Below are 26,968 nucleotides of genomic sequence, written 5' to 3' on the forward strand. Positions count from 1 at the left end.
TCTTTGATAATTTTGTTAAAATATAATGTTTCTTAAAATCATCTGTAGGTATAATTATCAACGGCTAAATAAATGAAAATATGTCTTCTGTTCTTCCTATTCAACCAATGATTTCACCACTGTCAACCATGCTTCTAAACCCAAAAATACAAAAATTTTATTATTCGTACATAGTCATAGTACTTAAGAACATAGACGTTTATTTTATCCAATATACGAATTTTCAGATTTGAATCAAATCTGTGAATGTAAACTATTTATTCATCATTTAAAAAATTATTGCAGTTCTACCTTCAATATAGATGTAACTCTGACTATGACTTTTTTCATAATGTTTAAATTATTTTGTGAAAATCGGCATTTCACATGATCTGGTTAAATTGTGTAAATTAGGTAAGGATGAAATTAAAACACAACTGAATATAACTAACCTGAATAAACGAGGCAACTAACACGAATAAGTGAACGCAGGCTTTATAAAGTAGTTAAATCTGTTTTTATTAAAATGTTGACGAACGAACGTTTACACCATATAACATGTATAGCGCCCATTCATGATAGATGTATAAAAAGAATACAAAACTTACCCCTTCTCACAAATAAAATACAAACTAGTATCTTTGCAAAAGTAATCGCCCCAATCGAACTGAAAAGGAGTCCATAAAACCCCACAGTTTTGATGAGTATGACCCTCCGGTTGTCCCGGATACCAGCTTACATATGTTGCAGTCTTATCTGATGAAACCCATCTGAAATCATCTGGTACTTCTATATCATTCAATCCCATCCAATATCCACTCGGTGGACTAGAATCTAAGATAGAAATGATATTAAATACAAATTTGACATATTCTCTTGCACGATATGGAGCATAAGAAAATATAAGCAGTGTTTTGTAGGGAAAAAATCGTCTGGAAGATAATATAAGAAGAACAGAAACGGGAGATATTGAAATGCAACTACTCGTTTAGGAGTAAATTCGGATCTAAAAGAAAGGCAAAAGACACCAAAGGTATTATTATGCCTGAACGGTCAACCAAGTCATGGTTGCGTCCGTAAAATTCAAATTTATAAGTCGAAAATAAACTGACAGCGCAATGGCTAATAAAGAAAAGACCAACAGACAAACAAGACTACAAAAGCCACAACATAGAAAACTATAAACTGAGAAACCCAAACCCAACCAAAACCCAAGGTGATATCAGTTTCCCCGGGAGAGTAAAAAGATCATGCTCCTCATATAGCACCCATCATGATGCTCATGTTAGTACAAACCCGGTAAGTCTAATGTTGGTAGATTTGATTTGAGGAAAAGGGAACGGAGTTGTAGTTACAACATTTGGAGCATATTCGCTAGCATCTGTGTTTCGGATACATAAATTCCATAACGGTCACCCACTACAAGTAAAATTAACGAAAGGATGACTTCAACTTAATCATATTCAACTGTTGGTTTAATAGCTTCCTTGTGATCAGTAACCCTGTATCTAGTAAATTATGGTAGGAAATACAAGCCCTGGAATATTGAAACTACATTGAGATATAATCCGTATGCAGGCGATGGTGGAATGGTGCTACATAGAATGGAAAGTTCAAAATTGGATGCTTAAACCTTCTCTATTGTCGTAAAATTTTGCATTCAATCGACCCTCATTGTTAATTTCTGGATGTTATTCAAGCTATGAAGAAGCCTTAATTGTACCTGGTGTATCGTTTATCCCAAGTTCGATGGGATAGATTAACTAATCAAAGATACCAGTATTGAAATATAATTGCACCAGACGCGCGTTACGTCTACAAAAGACTCATCAGTGACGCTCGAATGAAAAAAATGTTAAAAAGGCCAAATACTAGTATAGTAACATTACGGTTTAGAGGGTAAGCTGTAGGTTTTGTACATATAACTTTTTTTGGCTACTCAGTAAACCATCACTTCTATTTTTTGCGTTCGTCGTTTACTGTTAGCCAACGCGTATGCAAAGACATTTGATGAAAATTACATATTCTTTTATAGTTTTTGAATGTAGATAGTGTTAGTAAGGTCTCTGGCAATAATGATATAGAGTTCGTCTTCACTGTTTGACCAGGGGGTCCCTGACTGACCGATTGTTCCCACCTTCGGTTTATCCTTATTTCACATGTTCCCGCTTTATAACCTTGTTATTTTATTATTGGAGGGTCTGAATATTGTAACCGGGCCCCATACATACTGAGAGTAAGCTTAGTTAATTAAGTCCCGTTTGGTCATTTCCCGACTCGACATAATGTCAACATTCCGATCGCCGACATTTGCATCACTTTGTTTATTGACGTCGGTGACATAATGACATGAGATCAGCATCCAATCAGCATAACGTAATTTGCCAACCATCTCCATAGGGGCACGAGACGTTGGTTGGACAGACGTATAAAAGCAAGTGCACAACTAACTCGAATAACAGTCTTCCAGGAGACTGCGGCCCGCTACCAGGGCGTTCACTCCTGATACCAAGGAAATTACCAGAGCAAAAAACTAATTAGCCGCAGTCGATGGAACCCGCAAACGACATGTAACATGTATGCATTCCCGTTGGATTAATGGACCAAGCCATGATAGACCTAGATGTTTTACTACGTTTACTACGATGTTGACAAACGATTAACGTACCAAAAGGGGGGGGGGTGTCTCTGAATATTTTACGCTAAAGTTCTCTGTTGGGTTTTAAGTGATTTATACTTATAAAAGTATTGATAAAAAATTGATAATAAATTGTAAAGCTTCAATGCATCTTGTTATCTGTTGAACATGTAATAAGTAAGTAAGTGTTAAAATAATGAGTTTCTGAGCTACAATATTTAGACCAGTGCCGTAGCTGTTTCGCCTGCTACACTACATAGTGCCTTGATGATTGTGCCAGCTACGCTACCAGTATTTACATAGTTTGTAACTCGACACCAGAGTTGACAGATCTATATCAGTATTGACCAATAACCTAGTCACCAGTGTATAGTTAACCTTGTAGAATACTTTTACTTAGGGGACACTCCCATCCCGTAACAGTATGAAGTTAAAGAGCATTTAGGACCAAAAATTCCTAAAAGTTTTGCCAAATACAGCTAAGGTAATCTATTCTTGGAGTAGAAAAGCCTTAGTATTTCATAACTTCAAAGTTTTGTAAACTGTTAATTTATAAGTATGACGATATCAAATGATAAGGAATTTCTTATCCCAGCCATAGATTACGTTTGGAATTTTTGATCCTCAATGCTCTTTGCTCTTTAACTTTTTACTTGTTTGGCTTTATACTTATTTTGATATGAGCGTCACTGATGAGTCTAATGTAGAGGAAACGCGCGTCTGGCGTACTAAATTATAATCCTGGTACCTTTGATAATTATTAATGGACATATGCCTATATAACATTATAATTTAGGTGAAGTTATTCATTTATTTTGTAAACTCATTATTATGGAACTGTATAAAAGAGAAAAACAAGATGCACAAAAATGAAGGGAAAACAAAATAACCGTTAAAAAAAACACAAAAAACTAGCTTGAGTAACACAAACCCTATAAGTTAAACAATAAGGGTGAACTTATATATATATATATATATATATAAGTACGTCTGAGTCAGTGACAACTCTACAACAGATGTATCCATCGGATCGCCATCAATGATGGTGATACATGGCTGTGTACATAATGTATATACAACTCGTCTAAACATCAACCCAACAATGTTAGATCTGTAAATATGCTTTCGCAAATTTTTGGTTCTTCCCTCGCCGGGATTCGAACCCATGCTACTGTGATATCGTGACACCAAATCGCCCGCACTGCAGCCGTCCCGCTAGACCACACGAACACCTGGGCTCTACAAATAATAAAGCTTTCAGTGGCCGTGTGTTACCTTTCCTCGTCAGTTTTAATCTAGCGGCGTACTACAGTACATGATATATAAGGCATGAAGATGTTATTGTTACAGATCAGCTAAATTATCTATAGTAAAAGATCCTACAAATTAATGTAAGAGACAGTCACAGAAAATAATTATATTTATAAGTACGTCTGAGTCAGTGACAACTCTACAACAGATGTATCCATCGGATCGCCATCAATGATTTAAGCTGAAAAGACAGACTGTTCTTTGTTAAAGAAGTGGTAATAGACGCAATCGATAGTAGACCTTAAAAGACGAGAGACCATTTGCAAAATGTTACTGAGATATAAGTTATCAGTTCATGGCTAATGACTAATTGAAATAGCTTTTGGTCTCAAGCATCAAATCTATATCATATTTTTTTCGTTTTTTTTTAACTAAACAAAATTAAGTAAACTAACCATGGTCATGAACACTTCGAAGATGATTTTTGATAAACGTGTCTTCATGTGCTGTTTCTATTTCTAATAGTTGTGACTTGAAAGCTGCACATATTGCCTGTAATGAATATTGTTGATATGTTAATAGAAAGTGGCGCAAATTACTTGTAATGAATAAAGTGTATATGTGACATGAAAGCTGGACAAATTGCATGTACTGAACGTTGGAATATTGTAACATAACATTTGTACATATAACCTAGAATGAATGTTTTATATATAATACAGGTATGTTACACGAAAGAGAGACGACGGGTACTAAAATGGATATTCGAACTTACAAGTCGAAAACAAGCTTACAACGCCGTAGCAAAAACCTACACCAACAAATAGACATCAGTACAAACAACACAAGAGATAAAACTTTAAACTGTGCAACACATGCGGAGCAGGATCTGCTTACCCTTCCGAAGCACCTGAGATCACCCCTAGTTTTTGGTGGGTTCGTATTGTTTATTCTTTAGTTTTCTATGTTGTGTTATGTGTACTATTGTTTGTCTGTTTGACTTTTTTATTTTTAGCCATTGCGTTGTCAGTTTATTTTCGATTTATGAGTTTGACTGTCCCTTTGGTATCTTTCGTCCCTCTTTTAAAAAATTGTGTATATGATCTGAAATTAATATTTTATATATATGTCACTAGAAAGATGCACATATCACCTATAATTACTAAATTGATTCGTTATTAAGATGGTATACCGCAAACAAAAGGTGCAAAATTTGTACACCATAACCGGTTTTCGGCAATTAATGTCTCTTCATGGAAGAATCGAAACGGTATTTGGAAGGCAATATAATTTTACATCAACTTAGGATAGACTCTTGGATATTGAAGAGTCTAATTAGGATGAACGAATCATAATAAGATGAACGGATCATATAAACTCAAAGGCACATTTAGTTCAAGCCCTAAAAAATATAAACATGCCCTAATTGAAAACAACGTTCAAACCTATGATTGCGTTTGATGAAAACCGCAATTCGGTTACGTGTGCCTGCAAAACGCGTTTCATGGTAGAGGGGTCTAAACATAGTGTAAACAAAATTTTTTAACAGACCAATAAAATAAAAAAAAGTATATTTTAACAAACGCATTTGACTAGCAGGTCGAACAACAGATGTTATTAAACCCTGCTGGCTGCCGTTGTCGATTGCCAAATAAACGTATCATCAGATAACAAAAACGGATCTTAATCATTAATCTATAGTCAGAAACAACATTTTCAAAAAAACCAAAAAAGTGAAAAAATATATTTTAACAAAACATACATAATATATGTATATGTGTTACATTAAAGCTGCTCATATTGGCATATATGTAACATGAAAGCTGCTAATATTGGGATATATGTTACCTGAAAGCTGAGTATATTACCTGTATGCACTATTGTATTTATTTTACAAATAGCCTTTTATTAGTGTGGTATGGGTTCATGAATTTTTGTGGGTATGAAGTTTCGTTGAATAAGAGGAAATTCATGTTAACTTGACAGAAAATTGATTTCGCTGTTTTGACAGGTTTCCTGACAAGTCGATAGGACACGTTAGTGTGTGTAACCCTTATCTTATGGGTACAATGTATATAAAATAAATAAAACATATTAGACCAAATTGCGAAAAAACCCAAACTTGGTAAAATCTTGGTAGATTGGCTAATTTAATGGTAGTTTTTTAATTGTTTTGACCAGATTATGTTTCTTTTGGAGTCATAAAATAACCCCGAAACATGGAAGTAAAGATACTTTTAGGAATGGAAAGAAATGACAAAAATGTTCTTAAGATAATGCCATATAAAAATAAGAAGATGTGGTATGATTGACAATAAGACAACTCTCTACTAAAGATCAAATGCGGTAGAAAGTTAGCAGCTATACGTCAGCTTGTGATCTTCAACAATGAGTAAAACCCATGCCATATATCAATTTATTAAAGGTCATGAAATAGCAAATAAAACAATATGTCTAGATAGAATAAGTACGATTTGAGATTAAAAAATATACGAGCTCTGTCTCGCTCTCTCTCACGTAACACGAACTTTAAACTTACAAGTGCATCAGCCCAATCTACTGGCGTTGTACTAAAAAGATAGCAGGATTCGTTATATCTGAGCCATCCATTACGACAGACGTCAGCGCCGTAAACAACTGAAAAAGGTAAAGCATGGTAAAGTATGCATACTTTTGAAATGAAAACAACGATTTAAAAATACACTTGCTATGAAAAACCAAGTATTTCAAAGTTAATTAAATACAAACATGAAAAACGTCGATACTTTGCTGTCACATTCAAGTTTATTGAATACGAGTTTCTTATCAATTTGTAAAGAAATAAGACATGATTGTCCACTACATAATGAATCAACTTTATCATTTCCCAGCGCACTCCCAAATTTGAAGAAATAATGTCCATGTCAACATTTTATGAACACTGACAAACATTAATTATTGACAGTAATATGAATTTACAATAGTTATGACTGTGCTTACCAGAAAAAAGGAATACAAAATAAAATGTTCCAAGTAAATTCATTACTCAAAGCCTGTTAAACTTTATCTATAAAGATAATATTAGTGACGTATTCACCTAACTACTTCTTGGGATCATTTTAATTTATTTCTGTTCGTTTAGAGAATTACGGAAACAAACATTAGCGAAATTTACTTAAAAGTGGCTTCGACTCTATTGTATGTTAGGGTTGTCCATAAGCACAAAACATTATGTAGAATATGGAACCATGTGTAATATATATTGTTGAAAACGGAAAACCGTGAAATTATAAAAAGATTTGTTTTACAAAAGATTTTAGAGATTTTCATCAGGACAATACGCTACAACGTTCATATGCAAGTTTTTGTGATATTACTTCAAGTACAAAAAAACTTCTTTTTGGCAACTCAAATTAGGAATACGAAGTTATTGTCGATTATGATGCAGGATTTGAGTTGTTGTGAGTTTTGGCACATTTACCAATAATTATACAGAGTTTAGCATGATTTACTGTTGCAGTATTCCAATATTCAGATTTTTTTGTGTGTCTTGGGAATCAATTTAAATATTATTGGTAACAGAACTTTTTGGTTTGTAGCTATAGGTTGTGGCCAAACCTCGGAACAATGCACAAAATCATTGTATTTTAACAAGATCGTAAAAATGAGCAGTCTTTAAAGAGCATTTAGTATAATACAAATATTTGTTTTACTGAGCTTAACTTCAGGCTTTTGAAATTGATCAATTTTAGATATGTTTTTTTTTTCTTATTTCTTGATAAAGTTGAAATTCGGGGCAATTTCTTGTCATAAGTGATCCTTGCTATATAATGAAGACTCCCTGTCAGGTTCATTGTATTTTTAATCGTATCGTTAGTGCAATTTTGCAATTTTGTTTATTTCGTACTGTATGCCATTTCAAGGTTTTTGTTAATCCCACATCTTCACCGAATATCACTATGTACAGCAGATAAAGTATGCCATGTTAACAATACCTTATTACCGACTATAACCACAGAAAAACAACCAACTAGAGAAAGCATAGACAATTGTTCTGAAGAAAATATTACAAATTTAACGGAGTAGGCTACTGTCCTAGCAGATTTTTTTCGCGTTAATGACATAAAAATTCATAAAATTTTATATTTTCTTAAAGCTTATATTCTAAACTTTCAAATGAAGTAAATTTGTTTACCAGAAATTAATTTTGAAGAAGATATTAAACTTTATATTTTGATTTTGAAATAATTTCAACAAAATTTCTAACGTGAAAGGCTACTGTCCTGGCAGATTGTTTCACCTTTAAATGATGAGAAAAATATTAAATCATAGATTTTTACAATAAATATTCCATAAACTTTATAATCGTACAAAAATATTATGCCAGACAGTTGTTTTGGAGAAAATATTTCAATTATAAGTAAACTTTTCTCTGCAATTTTAGCCATTTTTTTCATAAGATTAAACTGTCCCAGGCTTGTAGATTTTTTTAAACTTAGTTATTTTTAGGTCTTTCCACTTTTCGTGGAAAGACCTTTTGTTTTTCTTCTGATTATTTTTTTTTTCTTCTGCCGTCTGAGATGCTTTTTTGTCTTACAACATATCGAATGGATTTTTAGGCCAATGATGCTGTACAGTAATTGGGGTTTCAAAACTCACCCTGTGTGACCGAACACTTATTCTTATAGGAGTTATCTCCCCACGTCCCCTTTTTCTTGTTTATCACTATATCTCTAAAACCGTAAAAGATTTTAGCAAACTGTTTTCACCAAATTGTTCGTCTACTCTTGAGAATGATTTGGTTTATTTTGACTTTAGTGATCGGAAGACATCTTATGGGAGTTATTTCCCTTTGAAAATTTAAGATAGGCGATTTGTTGGATCAATTCATACGTTATAAGTCGTAGAGGCCTACATTCTTTTGATATGAAGTCCTTGGTCCATTTGAAAGAAATTGAGGTCAAGGTCAAAGGTCAAGGTCATGTTCTAAATTTTGAATTTTGCTTGTTATCGTTATACCACAGAAACTGTGACAGTAAATAATATGATGTGTTTGCCAAATAACTGTTTACAATAAGGCACAACTTCAACCTATTCAGTCAAAGTGTTTTGGTTAACCCTTATAGGAGTTTTCTCCCCTTATGTATTTCAAATCAGTATTTCTCCACAACCATACAAGTGATTGACCTCCGGTCTTCCGTTTTGTGTTCACTGAACTATGACCTTGAAATTGAGATCAAGGTCGAAGGTCAAGGTCATGTTATAAATTTTGAATTTTGCTTGTTATCGTTATTCAAAAGAAACTGTTACAGTAAATGATATGATTTGTTTGCCAAATTGCTGTTTACAAAAAGGCGCAACTTCAATCTATTTCAGTCGAAGTGTTTTGGTTAACCCTTATAGGAGTTTTCTCCCCTTATGTATTTGAAATCAGTATTTCTCTACAACCATACAAATGATTGACCTGGGGTCTTTTGATTTGAGATCACTGACCTATGACCTTGAAATTGAGGTCAAGGTCAAAGGTCAATTTGACATTCTAGATTTTGACCTTTGCTAAAAATTATTTCAAGTCTTCTGCATATACCTATTAGTCTTATTTTTTATATCAATTTGAAGAACCAAATAACATCAACAAGGAGTGACATTTTCTAACATTGTTTTTTAAATTTCATTCTTATTATCGAGGTGGAAAGACCTTCAATTGTTCTCTGAAGAATTGGTTTTTAATTTATTTCTATTTTTTTTTTTACAAATAATATAAGTAAATACCCTGTTCTTCATTATACAATTAACAATATGTTGAGTAAAACAAAAGTTACAGGTACAAACGTATCGAAAATAACTGTCCTGGTTTTATCTGTCCTGTTATTAGACCTTCCCCAAAATTATTTTATGTCTACCTGTGCGAATTTCAAACGCGCAATAACACAATGTTGACTGCTGTACCCCTATTTTTCACATTTTCACCAATGGTGTCTGTTTAGTTTGTTCACGCATCAGTGACAATATAAGGGAATTTGATGCGACTGTCATACAAGTGAGAGGTTTAGCTAGCTGTAAAACCAGGTTCAATCCACCATTTTCTACATAAGAAAATGCCTGTACCAAGTCAGGAATATGACAGTTGTTATCAATTCGGTTCTTTTTTGTTTATAGCTCTTCATATTTTAATTAAATAAGCTTTGGATTTCCAAATATTTTGGCCTCGAGCATCATTGAAGAGATATTGATTGGCGAAATACGCATCTGGTGCAGAAAAACTGTAAATATCTAAAAATTTTGAAAGACATGTATGTACACAGTTATAGGAATTTTAACACAATAAAAAAATGTTATATATCGCTCAGTCAGGTTTCAGACAAGGTCATTTGTGTCAAACAGCGCTGACTAAACTAATTGATGAATGGTAAAAATATGTAGATAATGGCGAAATAGTTGGTACAGTATTTTCAGTAAGGCTTTTGAGCTTATTAACCATGCCATACTTTTAATTTAACATTTTATGATATCGGAGAAGATATGAAAGATTGGATAAAAGCATATTTGTCTGAAAGACAACAAGACGTTCAATACGCTAACATTAAATCTGATAAATCGTTGTAAAATATGGAGTGCCTCAATGTTCTATTTAAGGTCCTCTGTTATTTTTAACATATATAAATGATTTACCACTTTATGTTGAAAAATCCAACATGTTTATGATAAAACTTTGAAACTAGAGGCTCTAAACAGCCCGTGTCGCTCACCTGTATTTACTGATTCTTTGGAAATCATGTAAAATAAGGTTTAAATCATAATTTATAGTATAAGATATCATTAGATACTATATTATTTCATATCGGTTGAGAATAAGATTCTCTTATTGGATAAAAAAAGGGGTCACATGGCATTCATTATTCTTCAGTAATAAATTCCATCGGTCATTGACAGAAAAAAGGGACCAGAAAACCGGTCGTTAACGAATTTTACATGATAATGACCGGTGGGGCGTGGTTTCCGTCTGACAATGACCGTTGCGGCGTGGTTTCCGTCTGATAATGACCGCTGGGGCGTGATTTCTCTGTTAATGACCAGTGGGGTGTGGTTTCTCTGTTTAGAGAGATTTACCTTTTATGAAACATGTTCCTGATTTTTTATATAATTATAGTTCTTGAAAAACTGGTCATTATCGTGATATATGGACTGCCCACAGGACAGTGGTATTGACTAAGATAGTGATGATGACTGAGCCGAAGGCGAGGTCATTATCGCTGTCACAGTCAATACCACTGCCCTACGGGCAGTCCATGTATCACGATAATGATCAGTTTTTCAAGAACTATTATGTTTATTTCATTGAGAAACCATGTTTTGGAAAATTCTCATAAATTCAAAATGCCTACAGCGAACTCGAGTAGTTGTACAATTTCTATGGCAAAGAGTGAAGACCAGTCGTAATAATACTGCCATTCATTTTAGTGCAATTTTTCAGTATATAAATACTTATTAATCAAGTTATCTTTAATTTTATAATTTATTATTATCGAAAACATATAATAAACAATTTAACAACTTGAATATAATCATATATTAAAAGCAGGAACATGTTTTATAAAAGGTACATCTCTTTAAAAAGAGAAACCACGCCCCACCGGTCATTAACAGAGAAATCACGTCCCATCGGTCATTATCAGACGGAAACCACGCCCCAACGGTGATTATCAGACGAAAACCACGCCCCACCGGTCAATATCATGTAAAAGTTCGTTAACGACCGGTTTTCTGGTCCGTTGTTTTCTGTTAATGACCGATGGAATTTATTACTGAAGAATAATGAATGTCATGTGACCCCTTTTAATCCAATAAGAGAATCTTATTCTCAACCGATATGAAATAAAATATTATATTTAAGTTGTTGAATTGTTTATTATATGTTTTCGTTAATTATAAAATTAAAGATAACTTGATTAAGTAATTATATACTGAAAAATTACACTAAAATGAATGGCAGTATTACTACGACTGGTCTTCACTCTTTGCCATAGAAATCGTACAACTACTCGAGTTCGCTTTAGGCATTTTGAATTTACGAGAATTTTCCAAAACATGGTTTCTCAATGAAATAAACATAATAGTTCTTGAAAAACTGGTCATTATCGTGATACATGGACTGCCCATAGGACAGTGGTATTGACTGCGACAGCGATAATGACCTCGCCTTTGGCTCAGTCATTATCACTATCTTAGTCAATACCACTGTCCTGTGGGCAGTCCATATATCACGATAATGACCGGTTTTTCAAGAACTATTATATAAATAATATCTTAGATTATAGCAAACACTGCAAAATTTCCTTAAAATTACTAACTCAGGGGCAGGCACTCAACAACTGGTTGTCGGATTTATTTGAAAATTTCAGGTCAGATACATCTAGATCTGATGAACATTTTTGCCACCAGTCAGATTTGCTCTAAATGCTTCAGTTTCAGAGATATAAACCAAAAACTGCATTTTACCCTATGTACTATTTTAAGTCATGTCTGCCATCTTGGTTCGCCGGCAGGGTCATCGGATACATTTTTTAAACTAGATATTCTATTGATGATTCTGGACAAGTTTGGTTACATTTTGTCTCCGAGGAGATTTTTGTAAAAGATTACAAAAATTTAAGAAAAATTTGAAAAATTGACTATGAAGGGCAATAAATCCTGAAGGGGTCAACTGGTCATTTTGGTCATTTGACTTATTTGTAGATTTACTTTGCTGAACATTATTGCTGTTTACAGTTTATCTCTATCTATAATAATATTCAAGATAATAACCAAAAACGGCAAAATTTCCTTAAAATTACCGATTAAGGGATAGTAACCCAACAACCGGTTGTCCGATTCATCTGAAAATTTCAGGGCAGATAGATTTTGACTTGATAAACAATTTTTCAGATTTGCTCTAAATGTTTTGGTTTCAGAGTTATAAGCCACAATCTATATTTCACCCCTATGTTCTATTTTTAGCCATGGCGGCCATCTTGGTTGGCTGGTCGGATCAACGGACACATTTGTTAAACTACATACCCTAATGATGATTGTGGGCAAGTTTGGTTAAATTTGCCTTAGTAGTTTCAGAGGAGAAGATTTTTGTAAAAGTTAACGACGACGGACGACGGCGGACGCAAAGTGATGAGAAAAGCTCACTTGGCCCTTCAGGCAAATGAGCTAAAAATAAACAGTATATTACAAAATGATTTTATACAATCTTGGTGTTACAATAACAATAAGAAATATAATTCACAAAAAACTAAGTGTATGAAATTGGGTTCAGAACAAAAAATTACACAACTATCAGAATTATGTATTGCCGTCAACGAAACATGTATTGAAAATGTCTATTCTTTCAAATTATTTGGAATTGACATTGATGAAAATTTAAGCTGGGAATATCATGTTGATCGTATAAATGTGTTCTGTTTTTTTTTGTCTTTTTCTTTTCGGAAATACTTTCCTCGGTGGCAGTTTCTCTTGTAATTTTTTAACCCCTTGGTATCTCATCCTTTTGTTCTATGCCATAAGTTCAAATCTAGATTCCCTGCTTTTGTGTCATGTATTTGTAATATCATTTGATTCCACACAATTTCCTTAATTAAATACCTTGCGGTTTGTATTACCCATAAGTGAAAAAGAAATATACTGGTCGATTTAAGGTTATGTTGCCTATGTCGATTAACATTGCTGCAGGTTTTCCTATTATCTAACTATGAAGTTCGTCTTAGTCAAGGATGCTAAATGTCTTCGTGTTGTATATTGTCAGCTAACTGTCACTGACAACGATTTTCTCAATGTAAAGACTAATTTGCACGCATATAAAATTTAATATTTTTGTATGTACAAAAGTGCACAAATCATTTATTTTCATTTCAGGACAGTATATTCTGGCAGATACTATGGAAATTTCTGTGCCTACCAACACATGAACTTGTCCATCACTAATCTCAAAGGGAACTGAACAGATAGTAGGATGATTGATAAATGTATATATCATGTTTAAAATAGACGTATTTTGAATTCGTGTTATTTCTTTAAAGTATGAAAATATGCAAAATTACCTCATATGACTATGACCCCGAAAGGGTTGAAATCAATTACTGTTTATAAAGATTTATTCTCAATCATTTAAACTTTATTTTCAATACATTTAAGCACTGTGTATATCTGTTATCGCTGGAAGAAAGTAAAATCATACACTCTATCAAGTAGGATAGGTATTGACAGTGATGCTCAGTACTTCACTTTCATTTCTCTCATTTCTGATACAGTATTTTAGGATTTGCCTTTCTTATCTGAATAGTAGTATCAATGAAATAGAGTGGCTGCAACAAGAAATGTATTTAACAGAAAAGATGCAGTATGATTGCCAAGGAGACTACTATAAACCAACTTATAATTGCAGGTTTAACCCTTTTTAGCCAACATTAGGGATGTCTTTTTTATACTTTTCTTTATGTTTTTATAGACGGGTAGGACCAATTATTTCGTATTTGTAAAGATTTATATTCGAGTTGTCTTACTAGTTGGTTTACAGCATCCCCTTTTCAAAATCATGAAAATTCAAGTATCTGAATGTCATCATACATCCTACGACAATGCATAAAACATATACGTAATAATCAGTTTGAAAAGTCCCTGACATATGAAAATGTAGGACATTTCAAACAAATAAACAAAAGACATGCTTTTTTGAAAAAAATAATAAGCGTAACCTTTTTATTCGTATAATTGAAGTGATCTTTCCTTAAAGTTTGGCTTTCTATAATACTTATGTCACAAATAACGAGATGACCACAGATATACACCATCTATTGTTGCTATAATCTAGACTTCTGTTTTCGTCATAATTGTCGATTTCCAAATTGTATTAAGTAACATATCCTCTGTCCCATCGCATAGAATTACTGTTTTGATCTGAGCGTCACTGATGAGTCTTATTATAGACGAAATGCACGTCTGGTATATTAAATTATAATCATGGTACCTTTGGTAACTATTACATAGCATTCAAATTATCGGGCTTCTAGAAAGGTTTTCAAAACCGTGTGATCATAGTACATTGTGGTTTTTGAATGCGATTATGAATGCATGACCAAAAAGCCTGGAGTCCGGTCGAAGCTTAAAATGAAGCTATTAGACCAAGGTTTCAAAAAACTGTAGTGAAGCGTAAGGCATCCCTTCGAAAACAAGAGCTGGTTGACTGCTAAGGAATCTTGTTTTTACAGATGATGTCGGATATGTCTCAATTTTCGGAAACATAACCGTCTGTATTCCTCTTATTGCATTACCGAATTAAACTTATCACCGAGTGTGCTTGCATGTCGATTAACACATCATGTGTCCTATGTATAGCAGGATCTGCCTTCCATTCAACACTACCTGTTATCAATCTGGTTTTCGATTGTTTTCATGTTTCTCGGTCTTAAGCATTCTATCTTGTGTTGTTTATACGGCTGTTTGTCTTTTGGTGGTGTTCCTTTTCGTCATGGAGTTTGTTAACGACTTATAAGTTTAAATATTGTTTTGGTATCTTTCATGCCTCATTGTTTATTTATTCAGATAATATTCAGTGTTGTTTCATCTTGTTTGGTTTAAACCCACTTGATGGCTATACATGTAGTAGTCCTTAACTACATGACCAGTAAACTGAATCTCTTCTGTCTGTGCTGCAAACTAGTATTTCGGGTCCATGACTTTCAAAGCTCTAATTTGTTTATTGGATCATGTACTTGCCTAGTTTTGTTTATACCTTGATTTATATGTTTTGAATGAATTTATAAAAATTGAACAGCTATAAAGTTTTGTTGACATCACATGTAATAGATAGTTCGTCATAGCCTTCTGAATGTGTTTTGTTTATTCTTTAAGTTCATTCATCACGCTTAAAGATATTTTGTTTAATCTCTGTCGGTAATAGTCTGTCTTGTCGACATATGGTTTTTATTTGCCTTCTTGCTACATTCTTTCTGCTTTCAGGAAAGAATAATGCTTACATATATAGTTTTGAGCAACAACAAAAAACATATATAAAAACATTTGTCATTGCATACTTAATTGACGAGAAATAACTAATGGCAAAGAAAAATAAATTATAAGGATGTGATACACAATCTAAGCTATGCCAATTCTTATAACGAACAAATACTCAAAACAGTATCACCGAAAAGAAAAAGGCGCTGTTTCATTTACATCAGGCCTGGTTTAACCAATGACTTCACTTTCGCCAACAACACTTCTGAAACAAATGCATGCAAATTCATTTCGAGAAAATCAAAGTCACACGGATAGTTTATCATTTTTATACGATGCAGCAGAACATTAGCTCCTTTCACACACAATTTTTGTTAGCTAAAATTGAGAATGGAAGCTAGTACATTTTGGAAATGATTATGTAAATCCAAATTTAAGAAATCTTTAATTCTCCGTATTTTATTTTTTTTTGCTGGTTTTATCAGAGTTAATTACTTGTATCCATTTTAGTATTCGTAATACCGCTGAATGTATATGCAAACATAATCAAATAAAAATGTTTTCATATAAATAAATGAATAATTTAAAAGAATCTAGATGCTTACGATTATAATGCATTCGACACAGACTTTAATACATCGATCTTTTCCCCATTTCAGACAACTCTTCATAATTCATGCGTTTTAGGTGGGATTCTTTACTATCAGATTTCTATGTTGTGTTTTGCAAAATGTTGTTTGTCTATTGGTCTTATACTCTTTTTCATGGCGTTGTCAGTATAGTATCGATTGGTATTTTTTGCATCTCTATTTCAAACAGAAATCATTTAGAACCTGTCCCTCTGGTATCTTTCGTCCCTCTTTTTCTGTACCCCTATTTTTGAAATATGTGATGTGTTTGAGCTTTGAATTTGACATTTTATGAGGGACCTTCCATTTATAGTTTTTCTCGGAGTTTGGTTTGTTTGTTATTTTACATTTTAGAATATTCGTCAATATCATAACAAATGTTTTAATGTTGACAAATGACGACTCTACCTCATATCATCGGATTGATAAAAAACGAATTGATACACTTACCCTTTCTCGCAGATAAAACATAAAGTTGCATCTTAACAGACATCACCGCCCAATTAAAATTGAAAAGAAGCCCATAATTTCATCAATTTTGAGTAGGGTGACCATTCGGTTGTCCCGGATACCAACTTGTATATCCTTCAGTCTTATTTGAAGAAACCCATCTGAAATCATTTGGTACTTCTATATCATGCAATCCCATCCAATATCCACTAGGTGGCTTGAATCTGAAGACAAAAAGTGGTAATTTATAAAATGTAACATATTGTCTTCCGCAATAGGTAGAATAAGAAAACATATAAGCAATGTTTAGCCGTCGACAAATCATCTGGATAAGAAATAAGAGAAGAACAGAAACAGGTGATACACAAATGCAACTTTTCGAATACGAATTATTCTTGAAAACCATGAAATCATGAAAACAGGACACTAAGATTATTCTGCATCCCGCTTTTCAAAGCACACAAAGTAACATATAAAAAGAAACAAAGTTACAAAAGAAATTTATTCAATGACTCTGATAATCAATCTTATAGCTTCATATAAAACAAAATTAGTTTATAGAAGATTATAGACCAACTATTGAACAGGTCTTAAAGTTCGTTTTTGGTTCGTTTTTGATTCTTTATTGGTATGAATACGAATACTTTATTAAACCATTCATCGGCCCATAAAGGGCAAGTATCATAAAGTAATTAGGAAAAGAAAGAAGCAAAAAAACATATTTGAATATTGTGTTACCACACGTATTCGTCACTTGAGATTTTACCCTTTATATTTCATATAAAACTACATTTAAAAAAACTATTTTGAGGTCATTTCTGGTTTGAATTTAAGCAACTTGATATCAATAGAAGCAGAATTATCACAGGTTTATTTGATTGTTTTTTTTTGTGGATCATTTTTATTTTCTCACGAGATAAACACAAAAAAAAATTTTTGTTCAGAAATTTGCTACATATTTCAACCAAATCAACTTTTATTATCTGTGTTCACATCAAGAGAAAACAAAAACAACTAAAAAACAAAACTATGGCCATATAAACAAATATTTTTAAGACAATGGGTGTTTAAAATGTCTTGTTTATAAAAATCCAACAATAAATGTCTTCGAAAAAATGTGTTTTTGTATGAAATATATAGCAAATAAATGCAGGCGTGATGCTCGAGACCAATCTATATATCTTTACACTAAAGTTAAAGAACTGATTAGTAAAAAAAGACATTACGTATAGCCAAATATGGACCAGGAATCATAGCTTTGTATGAGGGAGATCAACATTTATTCTTTAATCTTAAGAAATTTCTAAAATTTAATTACAACCAATAGCATATAGACTTACCATGGGCATGCATGCATCGAAGATGATTTTTGATAAACATATCTTCTTGCGCTGTTTCTATTTCTATAAGTTTTGACTTGAAAGCTGAACATATTGCCTGAAATGAATTATGTATATGTTCCGGACCATATGAGTATTTGGACCATACGCGTATGGTCATGACCATATGCGTATACTCATATGGTTCGACCATACGCGTATGGTCGGACCATACGAGTATAATACTCGTTTGGTTATTAACGGGCCGGACCATATGAGTATTTAGACCATATAGGTATTTTTTTTAAATAACATTATAAAAGTTTCAATAATACAAAAACTTTATCTAGAAAAACAATGATGGTTACATGATTACGTATTATTTTTATAACTCAAATACTACGTAAAATTAAATATTGGTGCCATAATTGGTTTTCATCGCTAATTACATTCTTCCATGTAGGCTTGGGGTGACATTTACTTCCACACGGTATCATACCTTTTTTTGCATTAACAAGTCTTGGTTGTGCACGATCCTTTGCATTTACACCTTTTGTTTGCGAGTGAAAAGCTAGCCTTTTCGTAGCTGCGTACATTGATACCGAGGTCTTGGGCCATTCCGATATGTCCACGGTGTTTTTAAAAAGCTGTAGATCTCAAATATCGTAGCATGACTGCAATACATCATACTCACAAGATAACTTAAATAAACTATGTTACTTTCCATTTACTTCTTTTGTGACAATTCATTAAGAATTTTTGGAATTTATTTTTTTTATTGCCATTTTCTCGTAATAACAAATCGGTAATGATCGGTATAACATTAACCCGAATAATCCAGTCGTTATATTACGCTCCCTATCGATCACTACATTCGAAAGGTGGAGAGAATCGGAGACGGTAAGGGCTTGAATTATTCGAGTTAGTATAACATGTGTTTATTATAGTTTTGACAAGTAAATAAAATTAACTGTGTGAAATTTTTTTTTAGCTAATCGTTTTAGTATAATATAATAATAAAATAACCTATATGATAGCGTCTTTTTAATGAACGGTCATACCATATGAAGTTTAGAAGTATGAAAGGTAAACTGTAACAGAGTGTTTATAATTACCCCGACCATACCCGTGAATGCTGCGTACTTTATCTGTAATGAATATTTCTTATTTTGTACGTTACATTAAAGCTGTTCATATTACCTGTAACACATATTTTGTATTTGTTCCAATAAAGATGCGCATATTGCTTGTAATGAATGTTATGTATCTGGTTCTAGAAAATGCACATTTTGTTTGAAATGAAATTTGTGTATATGTCACATGAAATCTGCGCATATTGCCGCTCATGTATCTGGTTCAAGAACATAATCATATTGCCTGCAATGAATGTTTCATATATGGTATATGAAAGCAGCACACTTTGCCTCTGTTGAATGTTGTGTGTACCATGTAAGCTTCACATATTGCCTGTATTAATTCTTGTATATATGTAATACGATAGCTGTACATGTCGCTTGACGAGTAAAATATACTGCGCATATTTAAAATATATTTAATATTTTATTAAAAATTTTAAATATTATATCAAATAGCTAACAATTTTACTTTTCATTATTTTGTTTGAAATTCGTGATAAAAGAATTACGTTTTATGATTTGAAAGGGACTTATAGACCCAATGGGTCGGGTGTATTTTATTGTGTATGTAATATATTGTACTTTACTGAAATGTGATTACACATGTCACTATAATAAAAAAAAAAAAATACTAACTTACTTACTATTTAACGGATCTTGTATATATATGTTACATAAAAAGTAAAATCACAAAAATACTGAACTCAGAGGAAAATCTAATCGGATAGTCCATAATCACATGGCAAAATCAAGTAACAAAACACATAAAAAACCAATGGACAACAATTGTCAGCTGTGTTATTGACCTTTAATGAATGTTGCGTATATGTAAAATGGAAGCTACTTACATTGAAATATATGCTACATGGAAGCTGTTCATATTTTATATATGTCACATAGAAGCTGCTTATATTTAGATTGGTATATGTAACTTGGAAGCATCTTATTTTTGTAATATATATTTTACTTGAAAGAGGGACGAAAGATATCAAAGGGACAGTCAAACTCATAAATCTATAACAAACTGACAACGCCATGGCTAAAAATGAAAAGAACAAACAAACAACAGCACACACGACACAACATAGAAAACTAGAGAATAAACAACACAAATTCCACCAAAAAACTAGGGGTGATCTCAGGTGCTCCGGAAGGGTAAGCAGATCCTGCTCGACATGTGGCACCCGTCGTGTTGCTTATGTGATAACAAATCCGGTAAATAGTCTAATTCGGTAGGTCACATTCGTGAAAGAGAAGGGGATTGTAGTTTCGGAACATATCTGATATTGAAAGTTGCATATAAAATTGCAATCCTGGTATCTATGATGAGTTTTTTGCATATGCAACCTGTAGGTAATGATATGTATTAATTTTAATAAAATATATATTCATTAATTTTTTTGGTATATATTTTCGCAGATTTAGACTAATATTTATCTATATTTTTCAGACTATTCGACAATAAATATATTGTGTTAAACATTTAATTTCTTGGATCACCTATACCCAATAAAACTTAGATAATAAGTCTTTAACTATATTATAATCAATCTACAGTGTTAAAAATGTTACACGACAGAACTTTAATTGGATGGAAAACACCAAAAGGTAAACATACTAGAAAATCACAAATTTCACAATGCAGTGCAGTGCAATGTATATGATATAAATGAAACACTTCGGACAAAAGGGCGAAAAACTGATAAACACTAACATTGACTTATGCCATGGTTGTTTTTCTAATATGTTTTGACGAGATAATGTATCTATGGCAGACATAATAAAAAACGGAACACTGATGTGTATGATACTTTGAGGAGTGAAAATAACTGATAAATGTTTTTAGACGATGTCATATAAAAGTCAGAAGACATGGTATGATAGTTTAAAGAAACAACTCTCAAGTGAGACCAACAGATGTAAAAGGTTAGCTATACATCACCTGATACCGTTATCAACGAGCAAAACTAATACCGCATAGCAAGCTATCAAAGACGACCCTGACATGAATACGATTTCAGATTGAAAAACATTACCATTTTGCTCTTTCCTCCAATCGCATGAACTTTAAACTAACAAGTGCATCAGCCCAATCAACTGGAGTAGTGCTGAAGAGGTAGCAGGATTCGTTATATCTGATCCATCCATTACGACAGGCGTCATAACCGTTAACAACTAAAAATACAAAGCATAATAATGCTTGCGTAATATTGAAATGAACCAATCAATTTAAAAATACTTTTGCTTGATTAAATGCAAACATGTAAAACGTTGCTACTTTGCTGTCACATTGGTGTTTGTTGAATAAGGCGTTCTAATGAATTGTATGTATCATTGTTATTTTGCTTAGTTTCTTTTTTTACCTATTCTGACATCGCACTGGAACTTTTTTTTATTTTCTTTTCGCGTGAAAAAGTATCAATTATTCTAAATACTAATGATTATCCTAGGCAGATAACCTTAGCTGTAATTGGCACATTTCTTTTGGAATTTTGGGTCATTAATGATTTCCATCCTTTGTGTGACTTTCTTTACTGTTTTGACCTGAGCGTCACTGATGAGTCTTATGTAGACGAAACACGCTTCTGGCGTAATATATACTATAGGTCTGGTACTTTTAATAACTATAAGCATGTCGTAATGTTCTTTTTTATTGTTAATTTGTGTATTTGTCTGTCCTGAATATTCTTCCATTATTTGTATTGTAGTCCTGTCATGCAATGTTGTCATTTTAGTGTTATATTTAACATTTCCATAAAGGCTTAAAAACGTCCTGAACAAATTCAGGAAAATTGCAATTGTTATCTTATAGTTTGTTTCTGTGTGTGTTGCATTGTCGTTTGTTTTTTGGGGCGCACTTTAGTGTTTCTGTTGTTTCGTTGTTTTCCTGTAATATTTGATGCGTTTTCCTCAGTTTTAAATTGTAAACCGGATTTGTTTTCTCTCAATCGATTTATGACTTTCAAACAGTGGTATACTACTGTTGCCTTTATTTTTATTGTGCGTATTACAGTGTGTTTGCAAAATGCATCGGGGGAGGGTTGAGATTTCACTAAACATGTTTAACATCGCCGCATTTTTTCGCCTGTCCCAAGTCAAGAGCCTCTGACCTTTGTTAGTCTTGTATGTATTTTTTAATTTTAGTTCATTTATATGCTTTGGATTTAGTATGACAGCCATTTTCACTGAACTAGTTCGCACTTTTATTTTTGGGAAAGCCTAGGCATTGAAGACCCATAGGTGGCCTTTGGCTATTATCTGCTCATTGGTGGGGTTGTTGTCTCTTTTACATATACCCCCAATTCAATACCCAATTTAAGGTAAAAAAAAAAGAGATGTTAGTCATATACATTGTATAACGAATCAGCTTTATCATTTACCGGTGGCAATCCTATTTAGAACAATTTTTTTTATTGACAGTAACATATATTTACAAAAAAGTAAGAAACAAAACCCAACAAAAATAGCGAACTCGAAGAAGGAAAATTCTAAACGAAAAGCCCTTATCAAATCATTTTCCAATATTTTTTATACTATGCTTACCAGAAAAAAGGAATACAAAACAAAATGTTCCAAGTAAATGCATTACTCAATGCAGTTAAACCTTATCTATAAAGATAGTATCAGTGACGTATTCATCTCAATACTTCTGAAGATCAATCTGGTGTATAACTGTTAGTTTTGACAACAACTACGTTAGTATTTATCATTGTGACCAGAAGTACTAATGTGTTTGTAAAAAGTGGAATAGAAATAAGTGAAGTATGGGTTATAAAAAAAATGTTACATGAATGCCAATGAAGCAACTGTTAAATTGAAGGGAATGTAAGCAATCATTATTACATTCTTAAAAAATTCAGATTTAACAATGAGAAAAACCCAAACATTATAGTCTGTCATAAAAGGCAGAACATGAAAAATGTGAAAACAGTTAAAGAATAAAATAAATAGGACAGACGATAGCCACTGAACTACATGGTTCTAACTTAGGGACAGGCACGTACAGAATCTGGCAGGGTTAAAGATGTTTGTGAGCACTCAGTTCTCCCCTAACATGCGACAGTGTATAGATTTTATTTTACATGGTAGGATTTGTAACACTACACACCTAACTCCGCCATCCAACTTGATATTTTATTTTTTTAGTTATATATATAAATAAATTTTAAAAGAATTTTAGATTTGATGTTGTTCTATACTGATTAGCTCATTACTAAATAAAGAAGTTTCATTCCAGCTATAAGTGTGGTTATTTGTCGAGCCATGCCGCTATATGAATGTTACATCTATGTGGAAATATGATACCTTTTTATAATCCCAAGCTATATACAGTCAGAGTTTATTTCAAGATGCCATTTTCCCTAATTAATAAGGAAATATGTGTTGATTTTAAGTTCAATGACATAATAATCAGGTATATATTGGCAAATGTAATATCACACAAACAGTCATTCTTTTTATTGAACTTCCATAAGGAAGCGGAAACTCATTTCTTCCATAAACAAGTAAGACGAAAATATTTAGCCTGATTTTGTATTTATTTATCAGTGTTTAAAGATTTCATGATTATGCTACTAACTGGGGTTTTATTCATGACGTCATCAATATTAATCACAGTTTAAAGCATACTAAACCATGGTTATTCGCAACTTATATAGTAAGGGGTAGTTCCATATGTAGTAACATGTGACCTACAATTATTTAAACAAGCAACCGTATTTATTTATTGGGTTGACCCAAGACCATTATAGTTATGACACAGTAACAATTACAAATACGGAATTAAAGAATGTTTGTTTAATCAAGGGTATATCTTAATAAATAAAAATAAAAATCTCTAAATTTAGTTGAAAAAATCCACAGAATATTACAATGTATTATAAATAGTGCAACATGCAAAAAAGTGTTACAATATTATATGGTATCTGAGAAGCATGGCAGTATTTTACAAGTGCATTCTAATATTGTTATCAATATTCATATTTACAAATGCGAAAAAACGATGTGCAAATGTAAATGATTCAATAAAAAAGTTTCACAGATATACACAGATGTCATCAGATTTAACAACGTACACTGAGAACAACTTCGTCTCATCTAGATCATGTTTTGACAGTGCGAATAACTACAATAAATCAATATTTACATCTCACTATTATGGAGAAAAGAGATGTGATGTCGTTTTAAAAGAAGATTCAAGTCATGTTAGTTCTAGCACAATTTGTCCCTGGTACTACGATATAACATTTGATCGTAACAGAAATCCAGCTATTATGCTAGACGCCAAATGCCGCTGTCCAAGAAAACCGAAAATTCTTCAAGATGACGACGATTTCTGTAACTGTGAAAGACTTAAAATTGCGTATCCAGTATTAAGACGTCGTGATTCAACTTCAAATGAATGGAAGCCAGTCAAGGAAAGTATTGGAGTCGGGTGTGTATGTAAAAAACCTATAAAGACATAAAACAACGCGACGAAAGGTTCAAGTGAATTTGATCCATGGAGAAGCTATCCATGGAGAAACTTCTTAATTAAACCATGTTAAAATTAACACTAGTGGGACGTTAGAATGTTTTGTATTTGGAGCCCCTAAAATGTTTTATATTGATATTTTGTTAATTTTGTAACAGGGGCATTACATTATTGCTTTAAACAAAAAGTTCTAGTCAATCATTTTATTCATTTCCCGTTTTAGGGAAACAGTAACACACATAGCAATAGCTAATTTTCTACATAGTTTCCTGTTTTAAATATGATAACAAGTATTTAATTAGACGTAGTTTTCTTTCATTGATACAGCTGTTTTTTATGTAATGCTTGTGTGAATATGAACCATCCAGATTGATATAAAAAAGACAGTAAATGCTATTGTAAAGCATAACTTGTATTGACAATCTTGAATAAAAAAAAGTAATCGTATGATTTTTTTAGAAAAAAGGACAATTTCATATATGAATATAATCTTTTGAATAGAAATACTCATATCAATTTATCTTTTGGAAATTACATTCTCAATAATACAGGTAAACAATTAAGATAAAATCAAAAATAATCACATATGAACGGTAGATTTAATTTAATTCAAAAATAGTTGAACTGTAAAATTTTGCTGTCGAGAAGCAATGAACAATTACTAAGACAAAATGTAAAGCTGTAAAAAGACTTATTTTTAAACGGTAAATAAAAGAAATTAAGATAGGTTTTGTTCAAGAATATAAAAAAGGTTAGTTCTGAACACAACAGACAACTTGGATTAAAACATCGCGGATTTCAATTTATTTGCGATTTAATATATGATTCAAATCGCTCCATTCTATAAAGCATATATAACATGTAAATAGCTATCATTATTATGTTTGAAAATGTACGTCACATTGACAATAAAAAGATAGAACTACACTTACCAGTTAGGTAATGATAATCATTGTACCACACATTGTGGATGTATTAGTTTTATGTTTTTATTTAATACTTAATAAAATTGTTTTCTGTAATCAATATTTTATTATTTTAAGAAGTACAATTGTGATCACGTCTTTTCAATTTTTAAAATGCTTCGACAAATTGTTAAAAATAGAAGTCATAGTACCTGGGATAACATCAACAATTTGCACATATCAATAAATCAAGAGCACTTTGTCAAATGAACGGAAACAGTTACAGGGGTCCTCTATTCATCTAGCTTTGTGTATTTGATACCCTTTTGGTTATATAGATATCTTCGCATTAATTCCTCTTTGGTTGTCCAAGTTAATTCGGAAATAGGGATCAAAACGACAATGGGTTTATGATTTATAGATATGGATTTGGTCCAAGGTAAGAAGATTCATTGAAGCGTATCTTGATTCGCATATCCGTCACTAATTAAGGTGCATCACCCAATTGGGCAAAAACGGGAATGCGAACGGTTACAAAGGGGAATAGCATTGAATACAATATAAAATGTGTCGCATGATTGTCAATGAAACAACTATACACAGGAGACAAATTGACGTAGCAATATTTTTTAAACCGCAAAATAATTTAAGCGCCTGCCTCATGGTTATCGTTGGTTGCAGACTTTCAAAATTTTTCATTTATTGTTTTATCATTAATCAAGATGTTTAAGAGGTTAGTCTTACGTTTGTATTATTTAAGATTTTGTCATATCGGGGCCTTTTATAGCTGATATTTAAACAGTTAATTTCGCTCTTTGTTGAAGACGTACTATAGGCTTTACTTTCTCTATTCAACGCCACTTGGACATTGGTGGATACTTTTATATGTATACTAATAAAAAAAATCTCCTTATTTTATGTACATGTACCGGTGAAACGTCTGTTTTTACGAATTAATTTCTTAACAGGTTTTTAAACATTCGAAAAAGCAAATGTGTTAAAATGCAACAATATTGAAATATAGTTGTGAGTACCAATAAAGTAATAGAAAAATATTGTACAGAATCTCAGAATGCTCTCGGTTACATTTCAGAGTTAAGCACACGTGATATTTTAAGAATTATTGTGTGTGATCCACTTAAATGGATTTAATCAAAAAATGTACCAAACATCCGTTTTCTTGCTAAATAGCACCTTTGCCAACAGTTAGTG

At 32.4% G+C, this 26,968-nt stretch overlaps 1 protein-coding gene across 1 annotated transcript; it reads right to left on the reverse strand.

Annotated features, from left to right (window-relative positions):
- Positions 1–22,964, reverse strand: LOC143074093 (perlucin-like protein). The gene is made up of 5 exons (XM_076249641.1): positions 22,922–22,964; positions 21,456–21,553; positions 4,324–4,420; positions 588–813; positions 1–134 (listed from the first exon to the last, which is right to left on the reverse strand). Exons 1-5 carry the CDS (start codon positions 22,962–22,964, stop codon positions 101–103), a joined length of 498 nt encoding a protein of 165 aa, XP_076105756.1. The 3' UTR covers positions 1–100.
- Between the last annotated feature and the right edge of the window lie 4,004 nt (positions 22,965–26,968).

The sequence above is a fragment of the Mytilus galloprovincialis genome, chromosome 5 (genome assembly GCF_965363235.1).
Source record: "Mytilus galloprovincialis chromosome 5, xbMytGall1.hap1.1, whole genome shotgun sequence".
NCBI lineage: Eukaryota > Metazoa > Mollusca > Bivalvia > Mytilida > Mytilidae > Mytilus > Mytilus galloprovincialis.

What these genes read in the sequence shown, in the direction of transcription:
- LOC143074093 (XM_076249641.1), bottom strand. Translation starts at nt 22,964, where the DNA reads ATGCATTTACTTGGAACATTTTGTTTTGTATTCCTTTTTTCTG. An exon ending in TTTTGTATTCCTTTTTTCTG is followed by an intron (nt 21,554 to 22,921) that starts GTAAGCATAGTA and finishes TTGTATTTTTAG; the next exon opens with TTGTTAACGGTTATGACGCC. An exon ending in TATTTTATTTGTGAGAAGGG is followed by an intron (nt 135 to 587) that starts GTAAGTTTTGTA and finishes TTTTGGGTTTAG; the next exon opens with AAGCATGGTTGACAGTGGTG.